General features: G+C 39.9%; 1 protein-coding gene and 1 long non-coding RNA gene across 2 annotated transcripts; one reads left to right on the top strand and one right to left on the bottom strand.

Annotated features, from left to right (window-relative positions):
• Positions 1-3,367: 3,367 nt before the first annotated feature.
• LOC118654573 lies at positions 3,368-4,045 on the bottom strand. Its single transcript, XR_004967010.1, has 3 exons — positions 3,999-4,045; positions 3,770-3,831; positions 3,368-3,427 (listed from the first exon to the last, which is right to left on the bottom strand). It is a non-coding gene; the product is annotated as an uncharacterized LOC118654573 (long non-coding RNA).
• A 19,897-nt stretch (positions 4,046-23,942) lies between these two features.
• LOC118653432 (SNRPN upstream reading frame protein-like) lies at positions 23,943-24,164 on the top strand. Its single transcript, XM_036304147.1, has one exon. The coding sequence runs from the start codon at positions 23,943-23,945 to the stop codon at positions 24,162-24,164; it is 222 nt and encodes a 73-aa protein (XP_036160040.1).
• The last annotated feature ends 991 nt before the right edge of the window (positions 24,165-25,155 follow it).

Raw genomic sequence — 25,155 nt, 5'->3', positions numbered from 1 at the left:
AGGGAGAGATAGAGAGAGTCAGAAACATAGATGAGAGAGAAACATCGATCAGCTGCCTCCTGCACATCTCCTACCGGGGATGTGCCCGCAACCCCAGGTACACGCCCATGACTGGAACCGAACCCGGGACCCTTTAGTCCGCAGGCTGACGCTCCATCCACTGAGCCAAACCAGTTTCGGCAGTAGTACTTTTGTTTTTAAAGGACCACCATTGTAGGCATTGAAAGATGAACTTAGCCTGGAGGTTGAGGGAGGGCTTTTCAAAGTACTCCACACCTTATACAACTTTATATTCCTAGTATCTAGCATAATTCTTGGCACATAGTAACTTGAATACATATATAATCCTTCTGCTATGATCAACTGGGTAAACTCATCTTTCTCAATCAGTTGTTATTTTTGTCTCTCTCCTCTTTGCCTGGAATACCCTGTTTTTTATCACCATCTTTGCCTCTCAGAGGTCCAGATCAATTGCCACCTTCTCCATAAAGCTTTCTTGATTACTGAAACCAGTAAATAAACATGGAATGAAATGATCCTCTGTGAGAAACAGTGATTATAATCAGTACACATGGATGATATTAGCTATCTGTAGGGGTAGTTGAAGAGACTGTAATTAGTGGGCTATGTCGCTCTAATAGAGCTCACTAGCCTAGCACTCCACCCTGAGTCTTAAGATCTGCTTATTCAACTGCCAACTTGGCATTTCCATTTGGATGTCACACAAGCAACTGAAACTCAACCTGTTCCAAACAGTACTCATTATCTTTTCCATCCCACTGGTCTGTTTCTGTTCCAGTGTTTAACCTCCCGGTCAATAGCATCACCATCCACCCAGTTGTTCAAGCCTGATATATGGGAGTCATCTTAGACTCACTCCACTCCCTATTCAATCATTTGCCAAGTTTTATGGATTCTCCCACCTACGTATTTCTCTCCACATTCCTAGTCACTACTCACTGTGGCTTCTTGCCCGGAATACTGCAAGAGCCTCCTAACTAGTCTCTTTGCCTCCACATCTATTTACTCTCAAATACTGCTCCAATCTGTAGCCAGAGCAATCTCAAAATGAAAGATTGATTACGTCAGGCCCATCTTTACAATATTTCAGTAAATTGCAGTTGCCTTTAGAGTGAAATCCAAAATCTTGCAATGGCTTACAAGGCTTCTCAGGTTCAGGCCATCTCTCACTACTCTCCCCATTACTCTCTCCTCCCCAGTCATATGTTAGCCTTTTTTTTTTTTCAGTTCACACTGAGGAATTTCTCACATCATGGCCTTCAATTGTTCTGTGTCCTCTGCCTGGAACACTCTTTCCCTTGATCTTTGTGTGACTGATTCTTATTTGTTCTCTAGATCTCATGGCTTCAGGAAGGCTTTCTGAAGCTATAAATATAGTGGCAGTCTTAGTCTGCCTGGGCTGCTGTAACAAAATGCCAGAGACTGGGTGGCTTATAAATAACAGAAATGTATTGTTCACAGGCAGCTGGAAGTCTCAGATTAGGGTGTCAACATGGTCAGGTTCAGGTGAGGGCCCTCCTCAGGTTGCAGGCTTTTTATGTGTCCTCACCTGGTGGAAGGGGTGAATTCGCTCTCTGGGGCCTTGTTTATAAGAACACTCATCTAATTCATGAGGGCTCAGCCTTCGTGGCCTAACCATCTCCCAAAGGCTCCATTTTCTAACACCATCACCTTGGCCAATAGGTTTTCAACATGTGAATTTTAGGGGGATACAAACATTCAGACTGGAGCTAATTAAGACTGTCCTGTTAATTCTCCTGATTTTGGTTCCATACTCACCTAGCTATACTCCTGGTAATAATAACAAGCTTACCTTACTATGTGTTTCTTTTCTTTTTTTTTTTTAATCCCAGACATTATATTTTATTCTTGTCAAATAGGTAGCTACTGGTTTCCTACAATAAAATATCTCAACATTTATGCCATTAATCCTTATGCTGACAGTTGACATAACGGTGACATACTGATTCGTATCTCTGGTACACAAAGTTAACAGAAATACTATGTGTTTCTTAATTAGAGAGACTAAAATATTGTTTAAATGTTCTAGAATACTTCTTATAACAAAAAAAAAATAACTCTTTTACCCAGCCGGCATGGCTCAGTGGTTGAGCGTTGACCTATGAACCAGGAGGTTACAGTTCAATTCCCTGTCAGGGCACATGCCCAGGCTGTGGGCTCGATCCCCAGTGTGGGGCGTGCAGAAGGCAGCCGATCAATAATTCTCCCTCATCACTGATGTTTCTATTTCTCTCTCCCTCTCCGTTCCTCTCTGAAATCAATAAAAAAATATTTTTTAAAAAAGTAACTTTTTCAAAGCCTGACATTCTGGTTAATGCATGTGTCTTTACAAACTAAGTTAGACGACGTCTCCACTTGTTTCTCCCTAACTTGACAAATCACTACAACTAGCAGTGATGCTGCCCTCCTCACTACTCCTGCAGCACTTAGCTCCCAGTGCCACTCCTGCCCTTCTTTCCCCCTCTTAGGCGAATTGTGTGTGTGTGATCTTCTCTACTAGTAAGCAGAGACATGGTGCCTTGCTCATTTCTGTAGACACAGAATGCATAGCTGCTCATAGAATCTGTTAACTGGACTAAAACACAAGAAATCAGAGATGACAGAGCGAACCTTAGAACTCTATTCAGTGTGTGCTCTCCTCCCTAAGACACTGCCATTATTTTCAGGCCTCATCCATTCTCCCCTCTGGTTACTGCAATAGTGTCTTTGCTGCTGTACACGTCTATCAATTTTTCCTTCCAACACTGAATTCTCCTCCCTGATATCAGGGTGCTTAAATCACTTCCAAATTTCCTATTTCCTTCTGAATAATGAGCAAACTCATTAAAATGGTTTCTAAGGACATTCACCATCTGGCCCCCATTTACCTCTCAGGTCCTACTCTCTCTCCCTCTCTTCCCCATTTTCCTATTCTTGAATCAGTCTTATCTACTTGTTAGTTTTTATGCTCTCTAGTCTTTTGTAGCCTACATTTTGCACAATTTTGCTAGATCTGTCTGGAATAACCTCCCCTCACTCCTCCCCCCCCATAATTTCTCTATGTAATTTCAAACATAGATCTAGAGACAGTTACTCTGGAAAGACTTTTGACATTGTCACTTCACCCAGACTTTCTTATGATCTTACATTCTTAGCATCTGCTACTAATTTCTCTCATAGCACTTACTATATCCATCCCTCTCTATTCACATAGCCCCTCCTCCCAATAAACCAAGCCAAACTGGGAACATTTCAATAATAGGGACCATTTCCCTCCTGTTTACAATCATACCTTCAGGGCATAGCACAATGCCCAGCATATAGAGCAGGTGTTCAAGACACGTTTGATGAATAAATGTTCTAGTTTTCTGGTGCTCTGGGCAAGAGATAAGCAGTTTCCAGGAAACTAGAATAGAACATAACCTAATGTATGATACAGGGACAATGAATCAGCAGCCCTACTAGGCTCAATAGTTGATTAGAATATGTATCCTCTACATGAAACAGACAGACAAATGTCAAGGGGCGGGGGTGGGGGACTGGAGAAAGGAAAGTAGATAGATTAGCTAAAGAACATAATGCATAGCCCACGGACACAGACAATAGTGTCGTGATGGCCAGAGGAAGGGGGGCAGGGCCTGGATGGAGGTGGGCAAAGGGTGGGGAATGGGAGACATCTGCAATATTGCCAGTAACACAAAAATGTTTAAAAAGATATATCCTCTAATAAGTCAGAAACGTTTATTACCTGCCCTTCCAGACAGTCGGGGAGAGGACTGGAAAACGAGGCACATTTTATGTTCCTAGTGACTAAGAAAATAAGAACAGTAATAATAACAATAACAGCAGCCACAGGAGCAATAATGATAATTTATTAAGTGCCTACTTTGGGCCAGGCATTATAATGCAGACTCTCTGGGGATTATATCATTTAAAATTCACAGTAATTCTATGATGTAGGTATTATGATTACTCACAGTTCACAGAAAACTGAAACTCTGAAGGCTGAGAGGTTGACTGTAGGCCACACAGCTAATAAATGATAGAGCGTGGGTTCAATTCCGCTTCTGTTGGACTTAAAACACCAGCGTCTTAGGAGCTAGCCTGTATTTTCTAAAAAAGGGCTAAACTCCAAAGCACAAAAACAGCCACACGGACAAGGCATATGTAGGTGCACGGCACTGCGGAGACTGCTGGAGAGGAAATGCCGAGCTTAGCTTGTCCCACCCCTCGGTGTCCTTCCCGTCCCTTCCTTTCACTCAGAGTGAAAGAAATCGGCAAGGAGAGCAACTGGAGTGGTTAATGTGCAGTTTCTTCTCTACCATTTGTGAGACACTGAAATTTGCTGCTGTTTCCATTTAGGTTGCTTTTATGTTGTTGTTGTTTTTCCGCTTACATCAATTGCAGGCTCTTGCAGCAAAGCGAGGGAGGGGCCGCTAGCTACAGGGACGGAGGGGGTTGCCTGCGTCCCCCGGGGAGTTGGGTATGAGATATGGAGGAGAGAAGCACGGGTGGGGGGGAAAGTTCAGAGTATTAAGCTATTTCTTCAAAGTGGCTGTTCTCCTGGCTGCTCCTTAAATAAGTCTCAGCTTAGAAACCTAGTAAGGAAACTGCAGTCAAGTCTCTCTCCCTGCCTCTCTCTTTCTCTCTCTCTGCTTCCCAGCATAGGCCATCTAGTCAGGGTAGATGGGGTGGTGGTGTGTGTGAGGGTAGGCACAAACTTCGTTCCCTCACCCACTCAAATCATGCCTCCTCCTTCATATTTAATTCCCATCTTCCTTTACTGTTTTAATTTTCCACTTTCCTTTATGATTTCTCACTTGTGTATGTCAATAATATACCAGAGATTAGGTATTTATGCCATCGCTTGAGCTACAGGATTTATTGTAGTGAAACGCATTTGGATGTAGGGAGGATTGCAAGATGACTGTAGTCACCCAGGAGAAAGGTGACCAGAATTCAAAACACAGATTTGATTCTGGAAAAGGAGAGGGAGACATGGTTACCAAGGGCATTTCCTAGAAGTCTTGCTTCTGTCTTCTACACCGTTTATTTGTATGCACTATTACGGTTTTAAAATAAGACGACCTTAATTGAGGAAGAATTGCTATTGTCTGAATTGGCAGGGAAACGTGCATGCACATAAAACCCTGCTGCAACAGATGAGGCGAAGCATCCTGCTATGTGAGACGCCAGCAGCAGCGAGCGCAGCCTGCTAGGGGCCCTTGGCTGCAGGTTGGCCATCTTTGTTTGTCTCGGCATTTTAATAGTATTTATTGTAACAAGAATTGCCCTGAAGCCATCAAAATATATCTGGTGTTTCTGGGTTTGTGCTTTATAGTCATGCCTTCATTATGATCATTCATTTATTAATGTGCTAAAGAGGAAAGACTTTCCCATTAACCGAAGAAAATGGCCAGGAAGGGTTGTGACACTGGGCAATCAGGCCTTTAATGGAGATGTGAAAGCATCAGAAAAAATTCCTTTCATGTGTCAGAAATGAATTCATTTTCAAATATATGCTTCTTGCAGGTACTGAAATGACAGCATTTCTTACAGACAGTTTTAAGCCCTAATTGCACTTAAACATTGGGGATGAAATCACTTAACCTGAACCATATCTGTAAACAATGTGCAAACACATCTCCTCCCCCCAAAAAAATATGTAAAAAGAAAAATATGTCTAAGGATTATTTTTTAATATATTGGGGACTGATGACTGAGGGGAAGCATCATAATCACAAAGATAAATCTAAAGGAATGGAGAGAAGATAGAATTAAGTCTTCAATAGTTGAATTATTGGGCTCAGAATTTCCTGTTTCAAAAATATCTGTTCAGCTACCAAATGCTAATAATTACATATCTGCCTGCTCATGGTTCTGTGGCTATCTGTGACCAATCATTATTCACATAGAGACATAAGTCAGGTTTTAGCTTTGCCCTCGTGGCTGTCTTAAGTGAATTACTGGCAAAGTATGAATGCAGAGACTGCAAATAACTGGAAGAAGAGATGACTGGGGAATGATAACAAGTCATAAGGGGTAAGATAAACATAAGAAAAGAGAAGAGGAAACATGGCAACATTTCTTCTTTTAAAAATGCCTCCACCAGCCAGAGCTTTACTCTTAGGCTCAAATTAAGAGACACAATAAATATAAGCCAAAGTAGCTCAGTGGGTTAGAGTGTCATTCCTATACTCCAAGGTTGTGGGTTTGATCCCTGGTCAGGGCACATACAAGAAACAACCAAAGAATGCATAAATAAATGAAACAACAGCTCAATCTCTCCCTCTCTCTCTCTCTCTCTCTCTCTCTCTCTCTCTCAAATCAATCAATAAAATATATTAGATACAAAAATCTTCAGAATGTGCATGGCCTTTGATCCAGAAATTCCACTTTAGGAATTTATCTCAAGTAAATTAATAAGGATGTGGGCACAAAACTGTTGTGATGCAGTTCACTGCAGTATGATTCATTATAGCAAAACGTTGGAAACAGCTTAAAAGTGTAATTGATTACTGGTAAATAAATAATGGTATATTAATAAGATCAAATATTAGACAGCCATTAAAATTATGTGGTAGTCTATTTTTATTGGCATAAAATATGATCCTAATTGTTAGTTGAGGAAATAGGATTTTGAAAACACTCACAGTGTGATCCCTTAAAAATATACATAGGAAAAAATCTCTAAAAGACATACAGCAAGGCATCACCAGTAATTGCCTCTAAATGATTGTTATTATGGCCACTTTTCATCCTTTTTCCCCCTTTTCTCTTTTTCTTCTTTCTATGTTAAGAGACTTCTGTCATGAATATGCATTGCTTTTGGAATAATATAAAAAGAATACAACAAACTTCATTTTAGAAGAGTGATATAGTTGCCAAGACAACAATAATTCTGGAAGCTTGGAATAACCCTTTGCATGTCTATATGCAAGTGATATACCTTGTTTTACTCATTTACTTGAGCCTCAGTTTACTCATTTGTCACTTGGACTCACACCTAGCGCACAAAGTTGTTGAGAGGGTGAAGGAAGGCAAGGTGTGTAAAAGTGGCTGGCACTGCGATCGGCACATTGATAGCAGGGCAACATATACTGAATCTGCATCTGGATGGTAGGTCAATGATCTGGATTCCACACAGGGATTAATAGACTGGAAGATACACTAGATTATACCATTTCCATAGAGAAATCTGTTATCCAAACATAAACGGGGCAGACTCCAGCATGGGGTATGGTGAGAACCCTCTAGATGCTAGAGATTCTCCAGAAGGCTGCTGCGAGTTGGTAGAATGTGAAGATTTGGAAAGGCGTGACCAGCCAAGCAGAGATTAGTTTAGGCCCCCACCTCACCAGCAGACACCAGAGCCCACAGCCCCCCTTATATACGAGTGCAAGACAGAGTAGGGCAACAACACATGGTTTGTTCATTCCTTGTTAAAATGGAAAATGTCAACTAAAAATAATTGTCTTTAAATACTACCATTAACAAAACCCAAGAGTTTTGAGCAAACAGATGTCTAAAAAGAAATTTATTTTCTAAAGCTTAACTGGGACAATGCAACCTGCCAATTTGCTATATATTCAGTTTCCAAGAGACTGATATTGGCAAGTTCTATATTGTTCTCTACTGGTAGTTGGAAGAAACTCCAGACAGTCAATGAAGAGCAAATGGCATTTCTGAGCCCAGGACAGAGTGGTTTACTCAGCCATTTAACAAATATTTATTGAGCAGGCACTATGTGTCATGCTCTGCGGTAGGTATTCATGGCAATGGGACAGAACCCTGGCCATGACAGAATTTTCCATGATAATGGGGAACCAAGGTACAGTAGATATCAAGAAACCTCAGTTTCATTCATATCCTGTTCTGAGTGACTTGTATATGCTACATAATAATGCAGTGCCTTGAGTTCTCAATTTTAAAATATGGAAAACAGCCGAAACCGGTTTGGCTCAGTGGATAGAGCGTCGGCCTGCGGACTGAAGGGTCCCAGGTTCGATTCCGGTCAAGGGCATGTACCTGGATTGTGGGCATATCCCCAGTGGGAGATGTGCAGGAGGCAGCTGATCGATGTTTCTCTCTCATTGATGTTTCTAACTCTCTATCTCTCTCCCTTTCTCTCTGTAAAAAATCAATAAAATATATTAAAATAAAATAAAATATGGAAAACAATATCTTTCTTGATAATTAAATACAGGGCGGGGCAAAAGTAGGTTTTCAGCTATGAGTTCGTGAAATGCATAATTTATTCTTGTATTATTATTAATTGTCATATTATTTTCCACATGAACAACTGTAAACTTACTTTTGTCATCCCCCCCCCCCCCCCCCCCCGTATATGGATAATTTGAAATTGCCTCAAACTTTTGTTGGACAAACCTCTTTTTGGAAAATGCTGGGATGAGTTTCAGGACATATTGTGAAAAAGATATTTTTCTTTATCTTTGTTTCTTTCCCTGAGAAAATCAACACATCAAAATGCTCCTATTTTTAAGTCTATTTATCTTCATTTGAAGCTTTGGAATGTGTTTTCTTTAAATTTTTTTGTTTTGTTTTACAGTCTGCTAATCTTCAGCCCCTATGTGTAAGTTTAAATACATCATCATTGTGGAATTGCAAATATGTAATTTGTTTATTTCTCTTTGCTCCCAAGTTGATTTCCAATTGACTTGATTTTTCAAAAACAATTTGAAGGTGCATCTTTCAACTGGTTAATCTGTTTGTTGGTTCTGTTTTCTCAACTGTTGAGTAATACTTATTGGATGCAAAAGGGAGAGAGTTGGCTTGAGTCAGACAATATGGGCAAGATCCTTGTCTCGCCCTGTTGGGCCAGTGCACCTGAGTCCCACCAGCAACACATTTCTTTCTCTGAACCTTGGCATCTCTTGGCTACTGTCTGCCAAGCCAGGTCCAACAAAGCTCCTTGATGACTTAGTGAAGAACACAAACTTCTATTTGGCTAAAATAAGGATGAAACTCATCTTTTAAAATTTGAAGTAAGAACCAAATTTGTGGTTTACAAAAATGAAGATCTAATAATTTAGTTCATTTATTCACGATTCCTTTTAAATTCCTTATTGTGGTTTATAGACTCAACATACCTTGAACGACCCCCACCCCCCGCCCCAGTCTGGCCTTAACTTGTATTATTTTCCTGCTTGCTCATTCATTATGCTTAAGCCACACTCATTTTTTTTTCTAGACATACCAGCTCTTTTCCTCTCCAGGGTTTTTGCTCATGCTACTTGTTTCCTTTTCCTGGAACAGCCTCCTCTTATTCCAAATTGCCTTTCACTATCCCCCTCCTTCGCATGCTTTGCCATGAATTTAACACCTACTTATCCTTCAGCTCAAAGCTCAAAGCTCATTTTCTCTCAGAGGACTTCCCTGATTTTGCAGATCAAGTCCTTATTTTATTTTATTATTATTTTTAATACATATTTTATTGATTTTTTACAGAGAAGAAGGGAGAGGGATAGAGTGTTAGAAACATCAATGAGAGAGAAACATTGATCAGCTGCCTCCTGCACACCCCCCACTGGGGACGTGCCCGCAACCAAGGTGCCCTTGACCGGAATCGAACCTGGGACCTTTCAGCCCGCAGGTATCCACTGAGCCAAACCGGTTAGGGCAAGTCTTTATTTTAAAGACTTTTTTTTTTTTATGAACGGGAAGAAAGCCTGTGTAGCTGAAGCATATGGAGAAGAGTGGCAGCGGTGCAAGTTGGAGTTGGCAGGGTAGGCAGGGACAGAACAGGCAGGGTTTTGCAGGTCTAGTTGAGGATTTAGTTAGCAGCAGTGTAAGAGCAATAGAAAGCCAGTAAAGATCATGACAATGATCAGATTTGGGTTTTGCTCACTCTGGCTACTCTATGGAGATTCTGCTTAAATGGGGGAAGGAGGGTTGGTTATACAAGGAAACAAGTCAGGAGGCTATGTGCAGTAGTCCAGGAAGGAGAAAATGGTGGTTTGAACCAGAGAGGTGACAGTGGAGGTACAGAGAAGTTAGTAAATGCTAGACATATTACCAAAGTGAAATAAAATAAAAAACCTTCTTGAAGGATGAGATTTGAAGAGTGAAGGAGAAGGTGGCGTCCAAGTAGTGCTTAGCCCTGGCCTGTGCAATTGGATGGATGGTGGAAGACCAGCTTTCATGGGTATTTTTATGTGCCGCAGGGCTAGGGTGGAAGTTTGGTGAGGACAGCAGTAGGCCTGTGGGTTAGCTCCAGATCTTAGTTTTAAATTAAAGTTTATAAATTGCTTTATAGAGGGCTTTATTGTACTATTACAGTGTCATAATAATTATAGCTTACACTCAGCGAATACGTACTTGTGCCAGGCACAGTTCTACGTGCTTCACATATAGTAAGTCAGTTAGACATCAATAAATGATAATGTTTATGATTCCACAATTATCATTATCATTATCATTATTGAAATATATAGTGCTTGTCTTTCCTGGACGGAGTAAGTTAACACAAGCAATTTCTTCCTATCCAATTCTCCTTTTTATAGACTTCATGCAGGCAACTACCATATAGCATAGGCACATTCTTCAGAAAGATTACAGTGTAATTGATTAGATTATGGCCATCTTGAGTTCTATTCTAATCCTGAGACCTTGTTTGGCTTCCAGGATTCCCATGTATGTAATCAATCTACAACCTGTACTCACAGTGGTTACTTTATTCTTATAAAGTCATTATATCTGGCATTCTCCCCAAATTTTCATGGCAATTTAATAAAGCCACACATGTACTAACTAGAGCAGGGGTGGGCAAACTTTTTGACTCAAGGGCCACAATGGGTTCTTAAACTGGACCGGAGGGCCGGAACAAAAGCATGGATGGAGTGTTTGTGTGAACTAATATAAATTCAAAGTAAACATCATTACATAAAAGGGTACGGTCTTTTTTTTTTTTAGTTTTATTCATTTCAAATGGGCCGGATCTGGCCCGCGGGCTGTAGTTTGCCCACGGCTGAACTAGAGTCTTCTTGTCCAATCCAGGACAAAGAACTCAATATGGTTAAAAGTAAAATCTCAGCATTTTAGAAAGTCAGCTCAACTAAGAAAACCAATGGACAGCCTTTTAAATTTCATTTTTCTTAAATTCAGTCTTATAAACTGAAGGCAGAAAGCCACTTAGAGCTTCCTCTTGCAATTTGAGGACCTCAAAATGTTTATGTGTAGCTCCTTTTGAGAGACCTACAAACTAGCTGAACTAGACCACACTTGAAACAGCAAGGTAGAAGAAGTTTGCACAGATATTTTGGAAATTAATTCAAATTAGCATGTTGCATGCTATGTCACTTGATTATCACCACCACCTTTGCCTTTTGGGGAGATAGATCTGTATTTGCCAATTGAGTTGGGGGTGAAGAAGAGAAAATGTTATTTTTATTACACAAGGAAACCCATGGCCCTGGTGCCGTGGCTCATTTGGTTTGAGCAGCATCCTGTGCATCTAAAGATCCCTGGTTCGATTCCCGCCCAGGACACATACCTAGGTTTTGGGTTCGATCGCTAGTTGGAGTGCATGCGGGAGGCAACTGATTGATGTTTCTCAAATTGCTGTTTCTCTCTCTCTTTCTCAAAAGAATCAATGGGAGCATATCCTCAGATGAAGATTAAAAATACAAAAAAGAAAACCTCATCAGCAGATATCCATTGCACTGGACAGGCAGTGGTATCAATGGAATGTCTTCCTCCCTCAGCTTGGTTTTTGGTGGAACCCCTTGGGCGAAAACAAACAGAGCAACACAACAGGGACATTAGAGATGGTCTTCAGAATTTTTGAAGTCATAGAACATGTGGAAGCATTGATTACTGTATAGGCTTATGACCTCTTCATTTGGTTTCAAAATCGATTGCAGTGACTTCAGAACTTAAAATTTTGTCAAGGGCAGTGAAACAGAAAAGCAGGCCTGACTAAATGAACTGGCAGACTGCAGTGATGAGAGAGATTTGGGCTACAGTACAGTCTGTGGAGCTCAGCTCAGGCTCCCTAGCCACGCTCACTCCCACTTATAAAACAATCAGGAAAATCCTCCTTTAAGGAGGGATTGCCAAAGAAGACACTTGTTAGGATTTATATGCAAGGAAAGCTCATCGATTCACAGAGGAGATGATGATACAGGAAGCTGAGTAACTAGAGCTGCCAAGAAAAGGATAAATAGCAGCTCACAATTGGACCCTTTGCAATATACGGCACAGGAAAGCCTGCCTTACTCTCTTCATGGGCAGTGGCACCTTGGAGCAATCCACACCACCAAGGAAGAAAGCTGATGGGGCCCAAGAGGCAGCCTGTGTCCTTGCTCTGATGTTGATGGGCCCAGCCAGGCAAATGCACGTGGGAGGTTTGACTTTGTCGTTCACGCAGATCCAGATGGTGCGGTCCAAAGCCAGAATCTCGGGGCCACCGGAGCAGCATGGGGAAGCTTTCAGCTCCTCCCGAATCAAACCCTGGCTGCTGCAGCAGGCACGTCGTGGACGAGTGCCAAACGTCTCCAGCCAGAAAGCTACTGAATTCCCTTTCTTTTGTACTTTCATCCAGCTCTTTGCTTGAAATATTAGAATTGTAAAATGTGTGCTAAGAAGATTTCTTTTTTTATTTTGGAGACTATTTTTGACGCTGTTAATCATGACATCACCTGAATGAAAGTTTTAAAATAAAAGAAGCTTTTTATTGACATTTTTCTTCAAACTGCAATTTAGAAATAAATGCTTGAAACACAGAGTACAGCTTGTAAATCATTTTCTTTAACTGATAAGCCCGTCACAATTTTACATGGTTTACCAATGGGTAATGGCTGAACCCTGACACTGGAATGAGTTTACTTACAAGTGACCCTTCCATATTATATCACAGGGATTTTGATTCATAACTTTCAGAATTGCCTTTGCCTCCCTTCTGTTCCTATGCACTTTGTCACCTGTGTGGATGATCCTCTGTCCCAGACCCCAAGCTCCTTTGAGAGAAAGGGCCGTGCCTTCGTCATGTTTGTAAATATCTACTCTCTCTCCTCCCAACCCAGCCTAATGCTTTATGGAGTAACCACTCTAAAATGTTTGCTGAAAGCAGAGGACATTTTATTCCAGTCACTTATTTCACCCTTTAAGGCAACTCGATGTTTTCATTTTTCTTATCCCACATCACAAGCTGCGAGACTTAAATGCTTTTCTGTAGCGATGCCCTAAGAGCTTTCTCAGAAACAGCGTCATGTAAACCAAAGAAGGAGCAGCAAAAGTGCTCTCAAGTGTTCAGCTTGGTGCTAATGTCCATTAAGTTCATTGCCACATTCTCTTTTATTTTTCCAAAATCTTCTGGGCCTAGGGTTATGAAGATGCATTTTCTTGGTTGGGAAGAGACATTATTATTATTTAATTTATCAAAATAAAATCATAAAATATTTATCATTATTGTTAACATCACCAGTCACAAAGAGTATTGGTTTTAGAGAGAGAAGAAGGGGAGAAAGAGAGAGAGTCATTGATGGGCTACCTCCTGCATGCCCACTACTAGGGATTGAGCCTGCAACCAGGATATGTGCCCTGACTGGGAATCGAACTGGTGACCTTTTAGTGCATGGACTGCGCTCAACCAACTGAGCCACTGGCCAGGGCACAAGTGCCACTTTTTAAAAGAAGCCTTCAATAATTATTCTGACCTACATGTATTCCTCTCTTCTCTAACCACTTATAGTACTGTACAGGATAGGTTAGCATTTTATATACTACCAGGATTGTAAAATCTTGAGGGAAGAGTTATGTCTACTTTCTTCATTTCTCCCAACATCTCCTAGCATGGGGATTGGACTCTATAATAGCTTATGCTTTTGTATATGATTTCAGAATTTATATTCTCAGCTCTACCATCTCCACCATTTACTAATCTGCCTGGTAATTCAATTTGGATGGCCCCATATTGTTTCCAATTCAACATACCTAACACTGGACCCGTATATTTCCTTATAAGTAGCTTCTTTTCTTGATTCATTTCTTTGAGCCACGTAGGCCTTAACTTTAACCTTTGACCCTCTCTTCTTTCAGTTTCCTTCACATCCAATTATATCTCTAGAATCTTTGACCCTAAAATTTTCTTTTCTATCTCTATTTGCTGCGGACTTTTAAATCTACTCCTTATCATCTCACACTTAGACCATTGCAATGATCGCCTAATTAATCTGTCTTGTGTCTCAACTTCATGTATACCCTGAAATTATCCCTCTCCCACCAGATTTATTTTCTTAAACTCTATAATAATATCTTTTTCTTGGTCAGAATTTTGCTTGTCATTGTCATTCAAGTGACTTATCATTTCCCTCAAAAAGGAATAGTCTGAAATCCTTAGTTTGACTTCCAAGATCCTCTCCATGTAGCCTTAAACAACTTTTCTGACTATATCTCATGATTCCCCTATAAGAAGCAAGTGAATCTAATCAATGCCTCTAAAATGTGCTCCACATATCCCCTTGTTTGTCCCTTTATTTCTGCTGCTCGCTCTGTTAGAAAGGCTATTCATCTTCCCCTCTGCCGATATAATTACCATCTGTCCTTGCAGGGGCACCTCCAGAGTTGAACACAATGCTTGGCACAATAATGATTTGTCAAAGGAATAGATGGGCTCAAGTCACACTTTACATAGAAGTTGCTCCTAGTGGGCACACAATGAAATATACAGGTGATATATCATAGAATTATACAATTGAAATGTATATAATTTTATTAGCCAATGTCACCCCCAAAAATTTAGTGATTAAATAAAGTAGTCACTCCTGCTCACTTGAGCCAATAATGATCTTTACCCCTTTTAGGGTTTATATAGTGCTGATCATTTATACAAATAAATGGTCACTTTGTTTAATTTCAATATGTGTTTCCAGAGTTTAGCCAATTCTAAACTCTTTTTGGACAAGTACTAACTACTTCATTTACATTTGGCGTCTCTCATGTAGAAAAGCACATCATCTCCCACGTAGTCAGCTTGCAGTATATACATGTGAATTACCCACAGGTGCTCAGGGCCTCCTGCCATCAATCAAATATGGAAGTAGAGCTTGTGACACTGACTGAGGTTCTTTTACTTCCCCCTCCCCTGTGAATTGATTGACCCCTGCCCGTTAGGGCTGTTGTATTTATAAAGTCAAAAATAATCTTATTCAGCATTTTGGGGGTAAAGCCTTTACTTTGTCGAGGATTTTAACATATTGTCTTCTGAGACAATAGTATGTGAATGTCTTCAAATTATGTTGAAATACAGCAAAATTTAAATCTACACTACTGAAAAGATCAGCAACAGCAGCACTCATGGACGAGAGCATAGTTGATTCTGTACTTCAGCCACCTTTGATAACTGAATAATATGTTGATTTGATCATTTACCCATCAATTGCCAAGAGAGTAAAAAAAAAAAAAAAAAAGAAATCAACCTTACCAACTCTGCAGGCCAAGAAAATGATAACACAGCATATCTTGCAAACTTTGTAATTATATAGCTGAATAAAAGGTGAACATAGTTTATTCCCAAGATGTTTTGTCTACAAGTTGCTAGCATTAAGATAGATGGCAACATTGCTGGTCATAAATAGCTAAGAAGACAGCTTCATGGTATCTATTCCATCTTCACATTGGAACTGGATGCTATTAATTTCAATAAGTACATATGTTCTTTGAATAATTAGCAATATCAGCAACACTAAGTCAGGAAGTATGATTCCTTATTAAGTGAGAGACCAGTGAGAGAGGGGAAATAAGATAATATTTCAACCCTTTGAAATAGGTGATCCTCAATACTCATGCCATTGTTGTTTTTAAAATATATTTTTATTGATTTCAGAGAAGAAGGGAGAGGGAGAGCTAGAAACATCAATGATGAAAGGGAATCATTGATAGGCTGCGTACTGCACGCCCCCACTGGGGGCGGAACCTGCAACCTGCGAATGTGCCCTGACCAGGAATCGAACCCTGACCTCCTGGTTCATTGGTCAATGCTCAACCACTGAGCCACACCAGCCAGGCTTGTTGTTTTTATACAGCCCTAAGAAACATTCTAGCTGATGCAAAGAATAAAGGTATAATGTGGCAAAGGATAGGAACTCAAAGTTGCTCAGCATATGAGTTCTAGAATTTGTGGCTTGTAATTTAAATAGATGTGTATGTGTGTGAATATGTGTGTGAGCATGTGTGTGTGCATGTGTGTGTGTAGTCTGTATGCTTATAAGGAAAAGAGAGGAAGAAAGGAAAAAAGAAAACGAGTCTTAGTTACAGTGCATTTGGTTGTAACAGAAGCTCACTAAAATTAGCTTAAGTGAAAAAGGGAGGGGGACTTACTGTAAGAAACATGGTATCTCAAAGAAACACAAAGAAGAAAGGGCAGTTTTGGCCTCATGGGTAACTGGAAACAATGACCCAAAAGCTGTGAAGAAACTGGGAAGCTTCTCTCTTTCATTACCACCCACCTTTCTAGACCAGCTTTCATAATATCAGCAAATACAGCATATGCATAAACATAGCCTCTTTGCAGCTTCTACATTTTTGTGTTCTTGGTTTATCCAAACAACAGAAGCTGACTCACAGCTCTGTGTCACAAGTCCAAATTCCTAGGAGAAAAATCTGGTTGGCAGATTTTTAAAAATATATATATGTTTATTGATTTCAGGGAGGAAGGGAGAGAGAGATAGAAACATCAATGATGAGAGAGAATCATTGATCGGCTGCCTCCCACACGCCCCCCACTGGGGATTGAGACCACAACCCAGGCATGTGCCCTTGACTGGAATCAAACCTGGGACCCCTCAGTCTGCAGGCCGACGTTCTATCCATTAAGCCAAAACGGCTAGGGCAGCACATTTTTTAAAGTATATATTTTTATTGATTTCAGAGAGGAAGGAAGGGGGAGAGAGAGATAAAACATCAATGGTGAGAGGGAATCATTGATTGGCTGCCTTCTGCACGCTCCCCACTGGGGATCAAGTCCACAATCCGGGCATGTGTTCCCACCAGGAATTGAACCGTGACCTCCTGGTTCATAGATTGACGCTCAACCACTGTGTCACACTGGCCGGGCTTCTTAGCACAATCTAAGGTAAATGTTCACCCTCATCTGATCAGCTATGACCTAGGGGAGGGCCCAGAAGAGAAGTCAGCTCAGCTTAGGTTAAATGTTTCCATGCATTCAATCACCTTGGGCTCAGAGGGAGATGTCATAACAGTTACATGCTCTGTATATAGCAGCTGGGACCCATCTCTGTTGCGGAGTATTAGGAAATGGAGTTGTGGGATTGGCAGGTGCCTTAAAAAGTAAATATTATAGATAGGCATAAGGAATAGGATAGAGGGAAGGGATAGATAGAGGAGGGGAAAAAAGCAGGAAAAGGAAGAAATTGAATCACCTCAGTGTTATATAGTCATTGGTTTTGACATATTTAAAACACTATTCAGGGCAATTGCTATTCCTCATTGTTGTATTATTCACTGTTACTCTCTTGCTTACATGATCTGATAAGGCATTTTAAAACTTCATATTTTGATGATTTATGTATAATTATAAGTCAAAGGCAGTTTATTACACACATAATCTAATTTTCCATCCTAAATAAAACACCTAAATGAAAATTTAAATAAGCCTTTTATACACTCATTAACAAAATATGTGAAATCAAGACAGTGCCCAGAATCCTCTATGCAGTGCCCTACCTTGGTGAGGCACAGTTTATCAATTAATGTCTAGTTTCCTTACATTTTAAAAGTGTCCAGATCCATTAGCTGGGATGAAAATGATGCATTTAGAAGATTAAATAGTTTTGCATATAGTCCTATAGCATCTATATTTTACCATGCTTGTGTCTGAATATGCTTGCTTTTCTTTCAAATTCATTACAAGTGTATTTTTAATTCACTGAATTGCTGCATCATTATTTCTTTGAGCAATATCCTTGGAGAGGTCACTGTGAGTTCTGACACGAGGCATTGAGTGTTATAAGCTCTGTTAGTCCCATGAGACAAACAATGTGGCCTGCTAAGGGTTCCGGGGTTCAGGTGACTGAGACATGTGGGAACAGAGGGGCTGTGAGGCTGGCAAAGTTCTCGATGGGTAGTAGTTCTAGAAAAACTAATGAGAATTTTAGGGGAAAGTTCTTGCATTATAAAATACATGCAAATATAAATGTGTATTGAAAAGAAAGCAGATATGCAAATGAGATTCTGGGGGCTGCAGGAGGGTGGGGATCGATCCCCTGATAAAGGATTGCACTGACGGGCTCTGCTTTATTCATTGTAACCAGGTTGGTAATGTGGAAAAGGTACTGGGCTACACGTGAAGAAAACTGGGTTCTAGTTCAGAGTGAGACACTTACAGGGTATGCAACTTTGGGCAAGTCACTTATTTTCCTTGAGTCTCAGTTTTCTTGTTGATGAAATGAAAGGTTAGGACAAAATGGTCTCTAAGGTACCATTCAGCCATTTGATCCCATCAGCTAAAATGAATCCTAGAACTGTAATTTTTGATTCTGCTAATCCATGCAATTTTATCGTGTCAGGGGTTGCTATCAACAATTGATGTGATCCAATGATACCTATAAAAAGACTGTTTAGTTTGCATATCTCCTTTCTTTTCCCTGAGGTTGCATATCTTGTTCATGCTGCCCTGGCTTCTCCTTGGTGATGAGAAAGGAATTTCATTTGCGGAAACAAGCCGAGGGAGGCTGATGAATGGGAAGCCATGGGGAGGGTAGCAGCCTGGAATGCGTTCAGTTGCACCTCTCTCTGTAGCCGCCCTCTCACTGTGTAGTTATGCTGTTGAATTGGGACCAGAATAATACAGATTTGACGATTGTGCAGGACAGAAATGAAAAGTAAAGGCAGTGGGGTTATCAGGTGGCACCCCCTTCACTCCATCTCAAGCAAGCTTCATGATAGAAGAAAAGGTTAAAAGTGTGAGCCAATTTGTAATTTAGAGATAGAAAAATTCATTTTCTAATAGGAAAGCTAAATTATATATATATAAAAAACCTTTTATTAAAGCAGTTCCACCAGAGTGACTCTGATTAAGAAGTAAAGCAATTTTCATCATGTAAATTATGTTTTTAAATTAGATTTAAATAACATAGTAATACTAGTAATACTTTTATTCATGTTATCCACCATTTAAAAGAAATAAATAATTTGGTTAACTTCCTACAGTTTCACGAGGTGAAACTCCATCACAATCCTTGAGTAATTGAAACTGTGGTGATTTTTAGAGCCATCCAATTACAGGAATTCAGTGCAATTATTTTTCTAATAAATTTAGTTTTCACTTACATGTGTCTGTCATTTCCTGTCCATGTGATGATGTTTTAAAAATCTTTTTCTGATGAGCCTGGTTATTATTGTACTTGTACAGGGATATTTATTGATACTGTCAGGTAAATGTAGAGCCCATAAAAGAAGGCATGATTATAAATTTTAGTATGTCTATTTATCTTTGTTTTTCTGCCAGTATCAATAAACAATTGTAAACGTTTTTCAGTAACTATTGACCATAGCATATTGAGTGGAAGTCTGGAATTTTACAAATAATTTATTGGCAATGTTAATGCAGGTATATTCTACTTAGAAATGCCACAATGAAGATAGGACTAACTAATGTTAAGATAGTGCCTCTTAATATTCTGAGGATTATGTCTTTTCTTGTTTTGACAGAATAGAAGTTGGGAAAATTCAGGCCAGTGTGATCCTGAGGCTTTCCCCTCTATTGACCCTTAACTGTAGTTTTAATATTGGAGAGAAATGTAAAAGCATCAGCTAAATTTAAAGTTCAATTAATTATTTAACTGATCCCTATGCAGACATCTATTCAGTGAGCCCACACACGTCCCTGGCATGTGCTAGGCCTTGGGGATGCAGAGAGTAGTTGACCTGGTCCCGACTCTCAAGGAGGTCATGGTTCCAGAATTAGTCTCCGTGAAATACAGCCCAGGAAAGTTGCACAGTGTCCTGAGACTGGACATGTACTGGGCCGCGCAGTGGGTGGCGGAAGGAGGGTTTATAGGAACAACTTGTGACAATTCCCGCCTCAGCAAAGTCAGTTTAGTGACTCAGATCCACGATCAATAAAAGTTATTTGGGAGAAAAAAACGCTTCTCTTCTCAGAGTCTCCTGCTCCCTTTACTTGTAAGGAGTTAATTTGCCTCATCTCTCAGGAGCGAGGGCAAAAAGTAAAGTGGAACTTGAAAGCAAAGAGAGAGAGAGAGAGAGAAAGAGAGAGAGAGAGAGAGAAATCAATTTATTATTCAAGACCCAAACCATGCTTTTAAACCACGGACCCCTGTGTGAAGTTATTATAGGTCTAAATATTGTTGTACTGTACTTCTAAAGGTTTGGATCACTTTTAGCTTAATGACAAAAACTACGTTTTAAAAGGTCAGCCGATGAATTAAACATGTGCCTGGCAGATTTTTGCATTGCTCTACTATTTCAAAGATACAAACCAGTGGAGAAGGCAATGTGCCTGATATACAATGAAATTAGGTTGCAATCAGGTTTTGTTATCTAGCAGGCTTTCTTGAAAATTTATAGGGTAGAAAAGGAGCAAGAAAAGTGCACTCTTTTTTTTTTTTTTAAGAGTAAATGTGGGCTGTAGTGCCATGATTACAGAATTGTGGTCCTCAAAGTAAAAAATGCTTTTAACTGTGGCAAAAATCACAGTGAACAATGTGTGGCTCCTTGAAATTAACAAAAACACATTGATCTGTAAATTAAATGCAGCTCTTTGAACCGAAGCTCATGGTGCAGCTGGAGGGAGGTGCTGAGTGTGTTAGGAAGTGAACAAGGAGAGAACTTTGAACATCAGCAGCCCAAAGAATCCAGACTGTGGTCAACACTAGGTTGTCAATGTCTGACAAAGAAACAATTACCACTGAATCACCTGCTAGTGACCAAGAAAATGAAGAAAGTTCATTTCGACAATATCAGGTGGTTTGAAAATGTAAGATAATGTCACAATAGTTTCAGTATATTAACAATATTGAGGGCAAGACTTTAGTGAGGTACTACACCATATACATAGGAAAAGGCCCCTTTTTGTTTAACATGATTATTAATGATTGAAGGACATTGACTACATTCATAGCTGATAATAAGTGGTTTTTATTTTATTGTATTGCAAACACCACAAAGAACCAAGATTTACCAGGTTAGAAACATGGTGGAAAGACAAAAAGCCAGGCCTAACCTGGACAGATTTGGATTGAACACCAAAAATGGGAATACAGTGCTTATATATATTGAGCTGTAAAGAAATAAATTTAGGCAATATCTTCTGCTGTCCTGCCCCTGACAATTTCATTTCTGAACAATAGTTAAAACAACCTTAGCAATAAAAATAATTTAGGCATGGCTTATTAAAATATGCAAAAGGGCAACATTAAAGTGCAAGAAGAAGAATAAAGTCCAAATCATAAATCCACAGCATCAGAGTAATTGAGAAAGTTGGTACAAAAGGCATCACACCTAAAGCAATGCTTGGAGCAGAGGGTTGATCTACAACACAAAATACAAGAAATCAAGGGAGGTTCTTTTCTAAAATATATTTTTATTGATTTCAGAGAGGAAGGGAGAGGGAAAGAGAGATAGAAACATCAATGATGAGAGAGAATCGTTGGTTGGCTGCCTCCTGCACACTTCCCACTGGGGATCAAGCCCACAACCCCGGCATGTGCCCTGAACCAGGGGGTCAGGAATAAAACCCTGACCTCCTGTTTCATAGGTCAATGCTCAACCACTGAGCCACATTGGCCGGGCAAGGGAGGTTCTTCATGAGCATTCATAACAACTGTTTTGTAAAAGACTAACCAAGGGGATTACCTGGATCTGGACTATTGCCATTTTTCAAGGGGTCAGAGAATGAATTCAATTAGCAGGCGTGGGCTGTTCCCCAAATGGGACTTAGCTATGAAGGGTTACCAGCCATCCCACCTCATTTGTGGTAGTCACGGCAAGGAAGAAATTTCCCCTCATGAAATGTCAAACCTTTTACAAGCTTACTACTTTAATGGTCACAGTCGAAATTTCCCACTGAGAGCAGATCCCTGTCCTCAAAGAATTAACATTCCATTATAGCTGCTTTAAGGAAGCAAACACTGGCTATATTTTCAAATACATACACAGTAGTAGACAAATGGTTTGCAATGGCCAGTTCTTTGTGTGTGTGTGGGAGGGGTGGGTAACTCACCAATGGAGTTCTCAAAGCAAATTGGTGCCCTTTCTTTGAGGCAAAGTGCTTATATGTTTAAGGTAAATTACCTCTTCCAGGAAGACCATTTTGCTCTCTGAAGAAGTAATTTAGTCCAAAAGGGTACCAATTCAGTATCATTAAGCCTTTCAGAAGCTACATTTTCTATTATAAGCAAACCTTGGATAAGATAATTTGCCTTAATTAGATGATCACTTGGAATCCAGGAGGAGGATATTTCACTTATCTTACTCATAGTCATCAATTTTCTTTTGATTGCCCAGGTGTGTATGGAAGTATGTTATGTATTATATATACCAGCTGAATAAAATAAGACCCAATCCCTTGTTTGAAGTAGCATATGTTCAGTAGTATCTTAGCACATGTCCTCATTTTTGTTAAACATGGATTAAGTCCTCAGGATTTACACCCTGGTCTGTTGAGGATATACAAAATATGGTCTTTCATTAAAAGAAGTTTTATAAAGTTTTTATTTCTGACAAGAAGGCGCCTAGGGTAGATGATAGAACAGAGTTGGCCTAACTTTCATGGATGTGGTAAGGACTGACTTTTTAACAAGTATAAAAGTGCTTTAAATATTAAGCCTTATGGAACCACTAATTACATTTATTATTTAAAAGGCATAATGGGAAGAAATAAAGCCAAGAAAATTTTAGGGAAAATACCTAGAATTAGTGCCAAGTAAGCAGCTCTTCTGATGGCTAAAGAGTCGGTGAAAGTTACTGGTAGGGAATCTATTAGTGCTGTGACTTAAATATGGGAATACAGGAAATGTGCTGGAGGAAAGAGAAAATCATTAGGGTGCAGCACTTTAAACATTAGGCAGTGACCAGCTGGCCACCCTCTTGGCTCCTTGGTTCATAACCTGTCAATAAATCTCACATTAATCAACACTTACTGTGCTTCGCCTATAGAATGATCAGAGTGATTCTGTTGTTCTTTTCACAGCCCTTCTTACTTGGGGTGTATCATTGCACTTCAAATGCAAACGAATGGAACACTACTTTGCTTGTAATGTAGTCACTTGTCAAACACTTTGTAGACTTCCATAGATTGCAAATTTGGTACTGTAAGAATGGAAATGCTAGCCAGAATAAATTAGTTCAAAGCAAAAGAGTGTACTTATATCTAAGACATTTCCTATCCCAAAAGACAGAATTGGCTTCAAAGAATAACCAATGACAACCAAACACCTCACCCCCACAACAAAATCACACCTAGCTGTTTTCATTAGGCCTCATTTAACTTATGCAATATCTTTTTAAAAAATATTTTTAAATTGATTTCAGAGAGGAAGGGAGAGGGAGACAGAGATAGAATCATCAATGATGAGAGAGAATCATCAATCGACTGCCTCCTGCATGCCCCCCACTGGGGATCAAACCTGTGACCCAGGCATATGCCCTGACTGGGAATCCGACCAGTGACCTCTTGGTTCTTGGGTCAACGCTCAACCACTGAGCCACACCTGGATGGGCATGCAGTATCTTAATATGCATTTTAGGAAGCTAGATGAAGAGAAAAATCTCTCTGATGCCTGACTTTTAAATTATTTCATTCTATGGGGTTATCTACCTCAGCAATAATTATTTTGGTATCCTGATCACACATGTTCACTGTTGCTGTGTTTAAGGTAACTGAGAAGAGCTGAGCGGCTACTGGAGATGTCTGATGCTTTGGTATGAGTGGCCAGCGACTCAATGGAGCGGGCCAGGAACTGCATACTCCTGAGACAGACCACGTACCAGAGGTGCAAGTCCAAGTCAAATGCAGGACAGCCTCATTGAACAACCAAGGCTGTCAGCTGTGCCTGAGACAATCTCAGCAGCAGCCAGTACCTGTGGTGGAGTTCCAGGTGGAACTGAGACAGGCATTTTTAGCTGAGACACCGAGAAGTGGCTAAAGCAGTACAGGAACATCACAGTATTGGTTCTAAGCTAAAGACCAGCTGACGATGTATCAGTATATTTGAATCAGCTGACAATGTAATAAAGATATTATTCATGAAAAAAAAAGTAACTAGAATCTTCAAATGTATTCTTTAAGCCAGAGGTCCTCAAACTTTTTAAACAGGGGGCCAGTTCACTGTCCTTCAGACATTCCACACATGCGCACTGCGGGTCCAGGACGAGTTGGCTGCTAAGCAGGACAGGCGGCAGCGGCAAAAACACCCGGCGGGCCGGATAAATGTTTTCGGCGGGCCGCATGTGGCCCGCGGGCCGTAGTTTGAGGACCCCTGCATTAAGCATTCTTAGGGATATATTTGTTAATCAAAGACATCTTTATTGTTTGGAAACAGGGAATTATCTTTATCAAAATAAATCAAATTAATTTCAGTACTCCTTTTATGGTAAAGCCCAAGGGCCTATGCCCCGGTTGATCTTGGCATAGAAAGGTACTATTCATCTATTTGCATAGCTGACTTTTTGTCATTTTTAAGTAAATTGCAGTTTAAAATACATTTGATTATTGTTATCTGAGGTAGTTATGTTTTAAAAATGGTAGTTATGCTTTATAAACTGTTGCTCCTAGGGGAAATGCATAGTTAGGTTCCTGCTAGCCTCTGGTTACAACATCTTCATCAACCAGGTCAATCTATAACCATGTTTTATGTGTGTTTATGTTTAAATATACCTTGTTTAATATATTTTATATATTTAATAACATTCATAGCCAACAGCACCATAACTCATGCCTGAATGATGTCTATCTAACATGTATTTTCTTTGTAAGTCACTTGGAAACACTTAATAGCACTTCCATCCTATGCTTGGGATCCATTTTAAACAGAAAAATCACCACCAAAAAAATGTGAAAAACCTAGCACCAAAGAAAATTGCAAAAGAACAATTATCAATAGTATTTTAAATGGGATTTAGTTAAAACTGTCAAAA

Source organism: Myotis myotis, unplaced genomic scaffold (assembly GCF_014108235.1).
Source record: "Myotis myotis isolate mMyoMyo1 unplaced genomic scaffold, mMyoMyo1.p scaffold_m19_p_4, whole genome shotgun sequence".
Taxonomy (NCBI): Eukaryota; Metazoa; Chordata; class Mammalia; order Chiroptera; family Vespertilionidae; genus Myotis; species Myotis myotis.
This window is presented reverse-complemented; position numbering and strand designations above follow the sequence as displayed.

What these genes read in the sequence shown, in the direction of transcription:
- LOC118653432 (XM_036304147.1), top strand. Translation starts at nt 23,943, where the DNA reads ATGAGTGGCCAGCGACTCAATGGAGCGGGCCAGGAACTGCATACTCCT.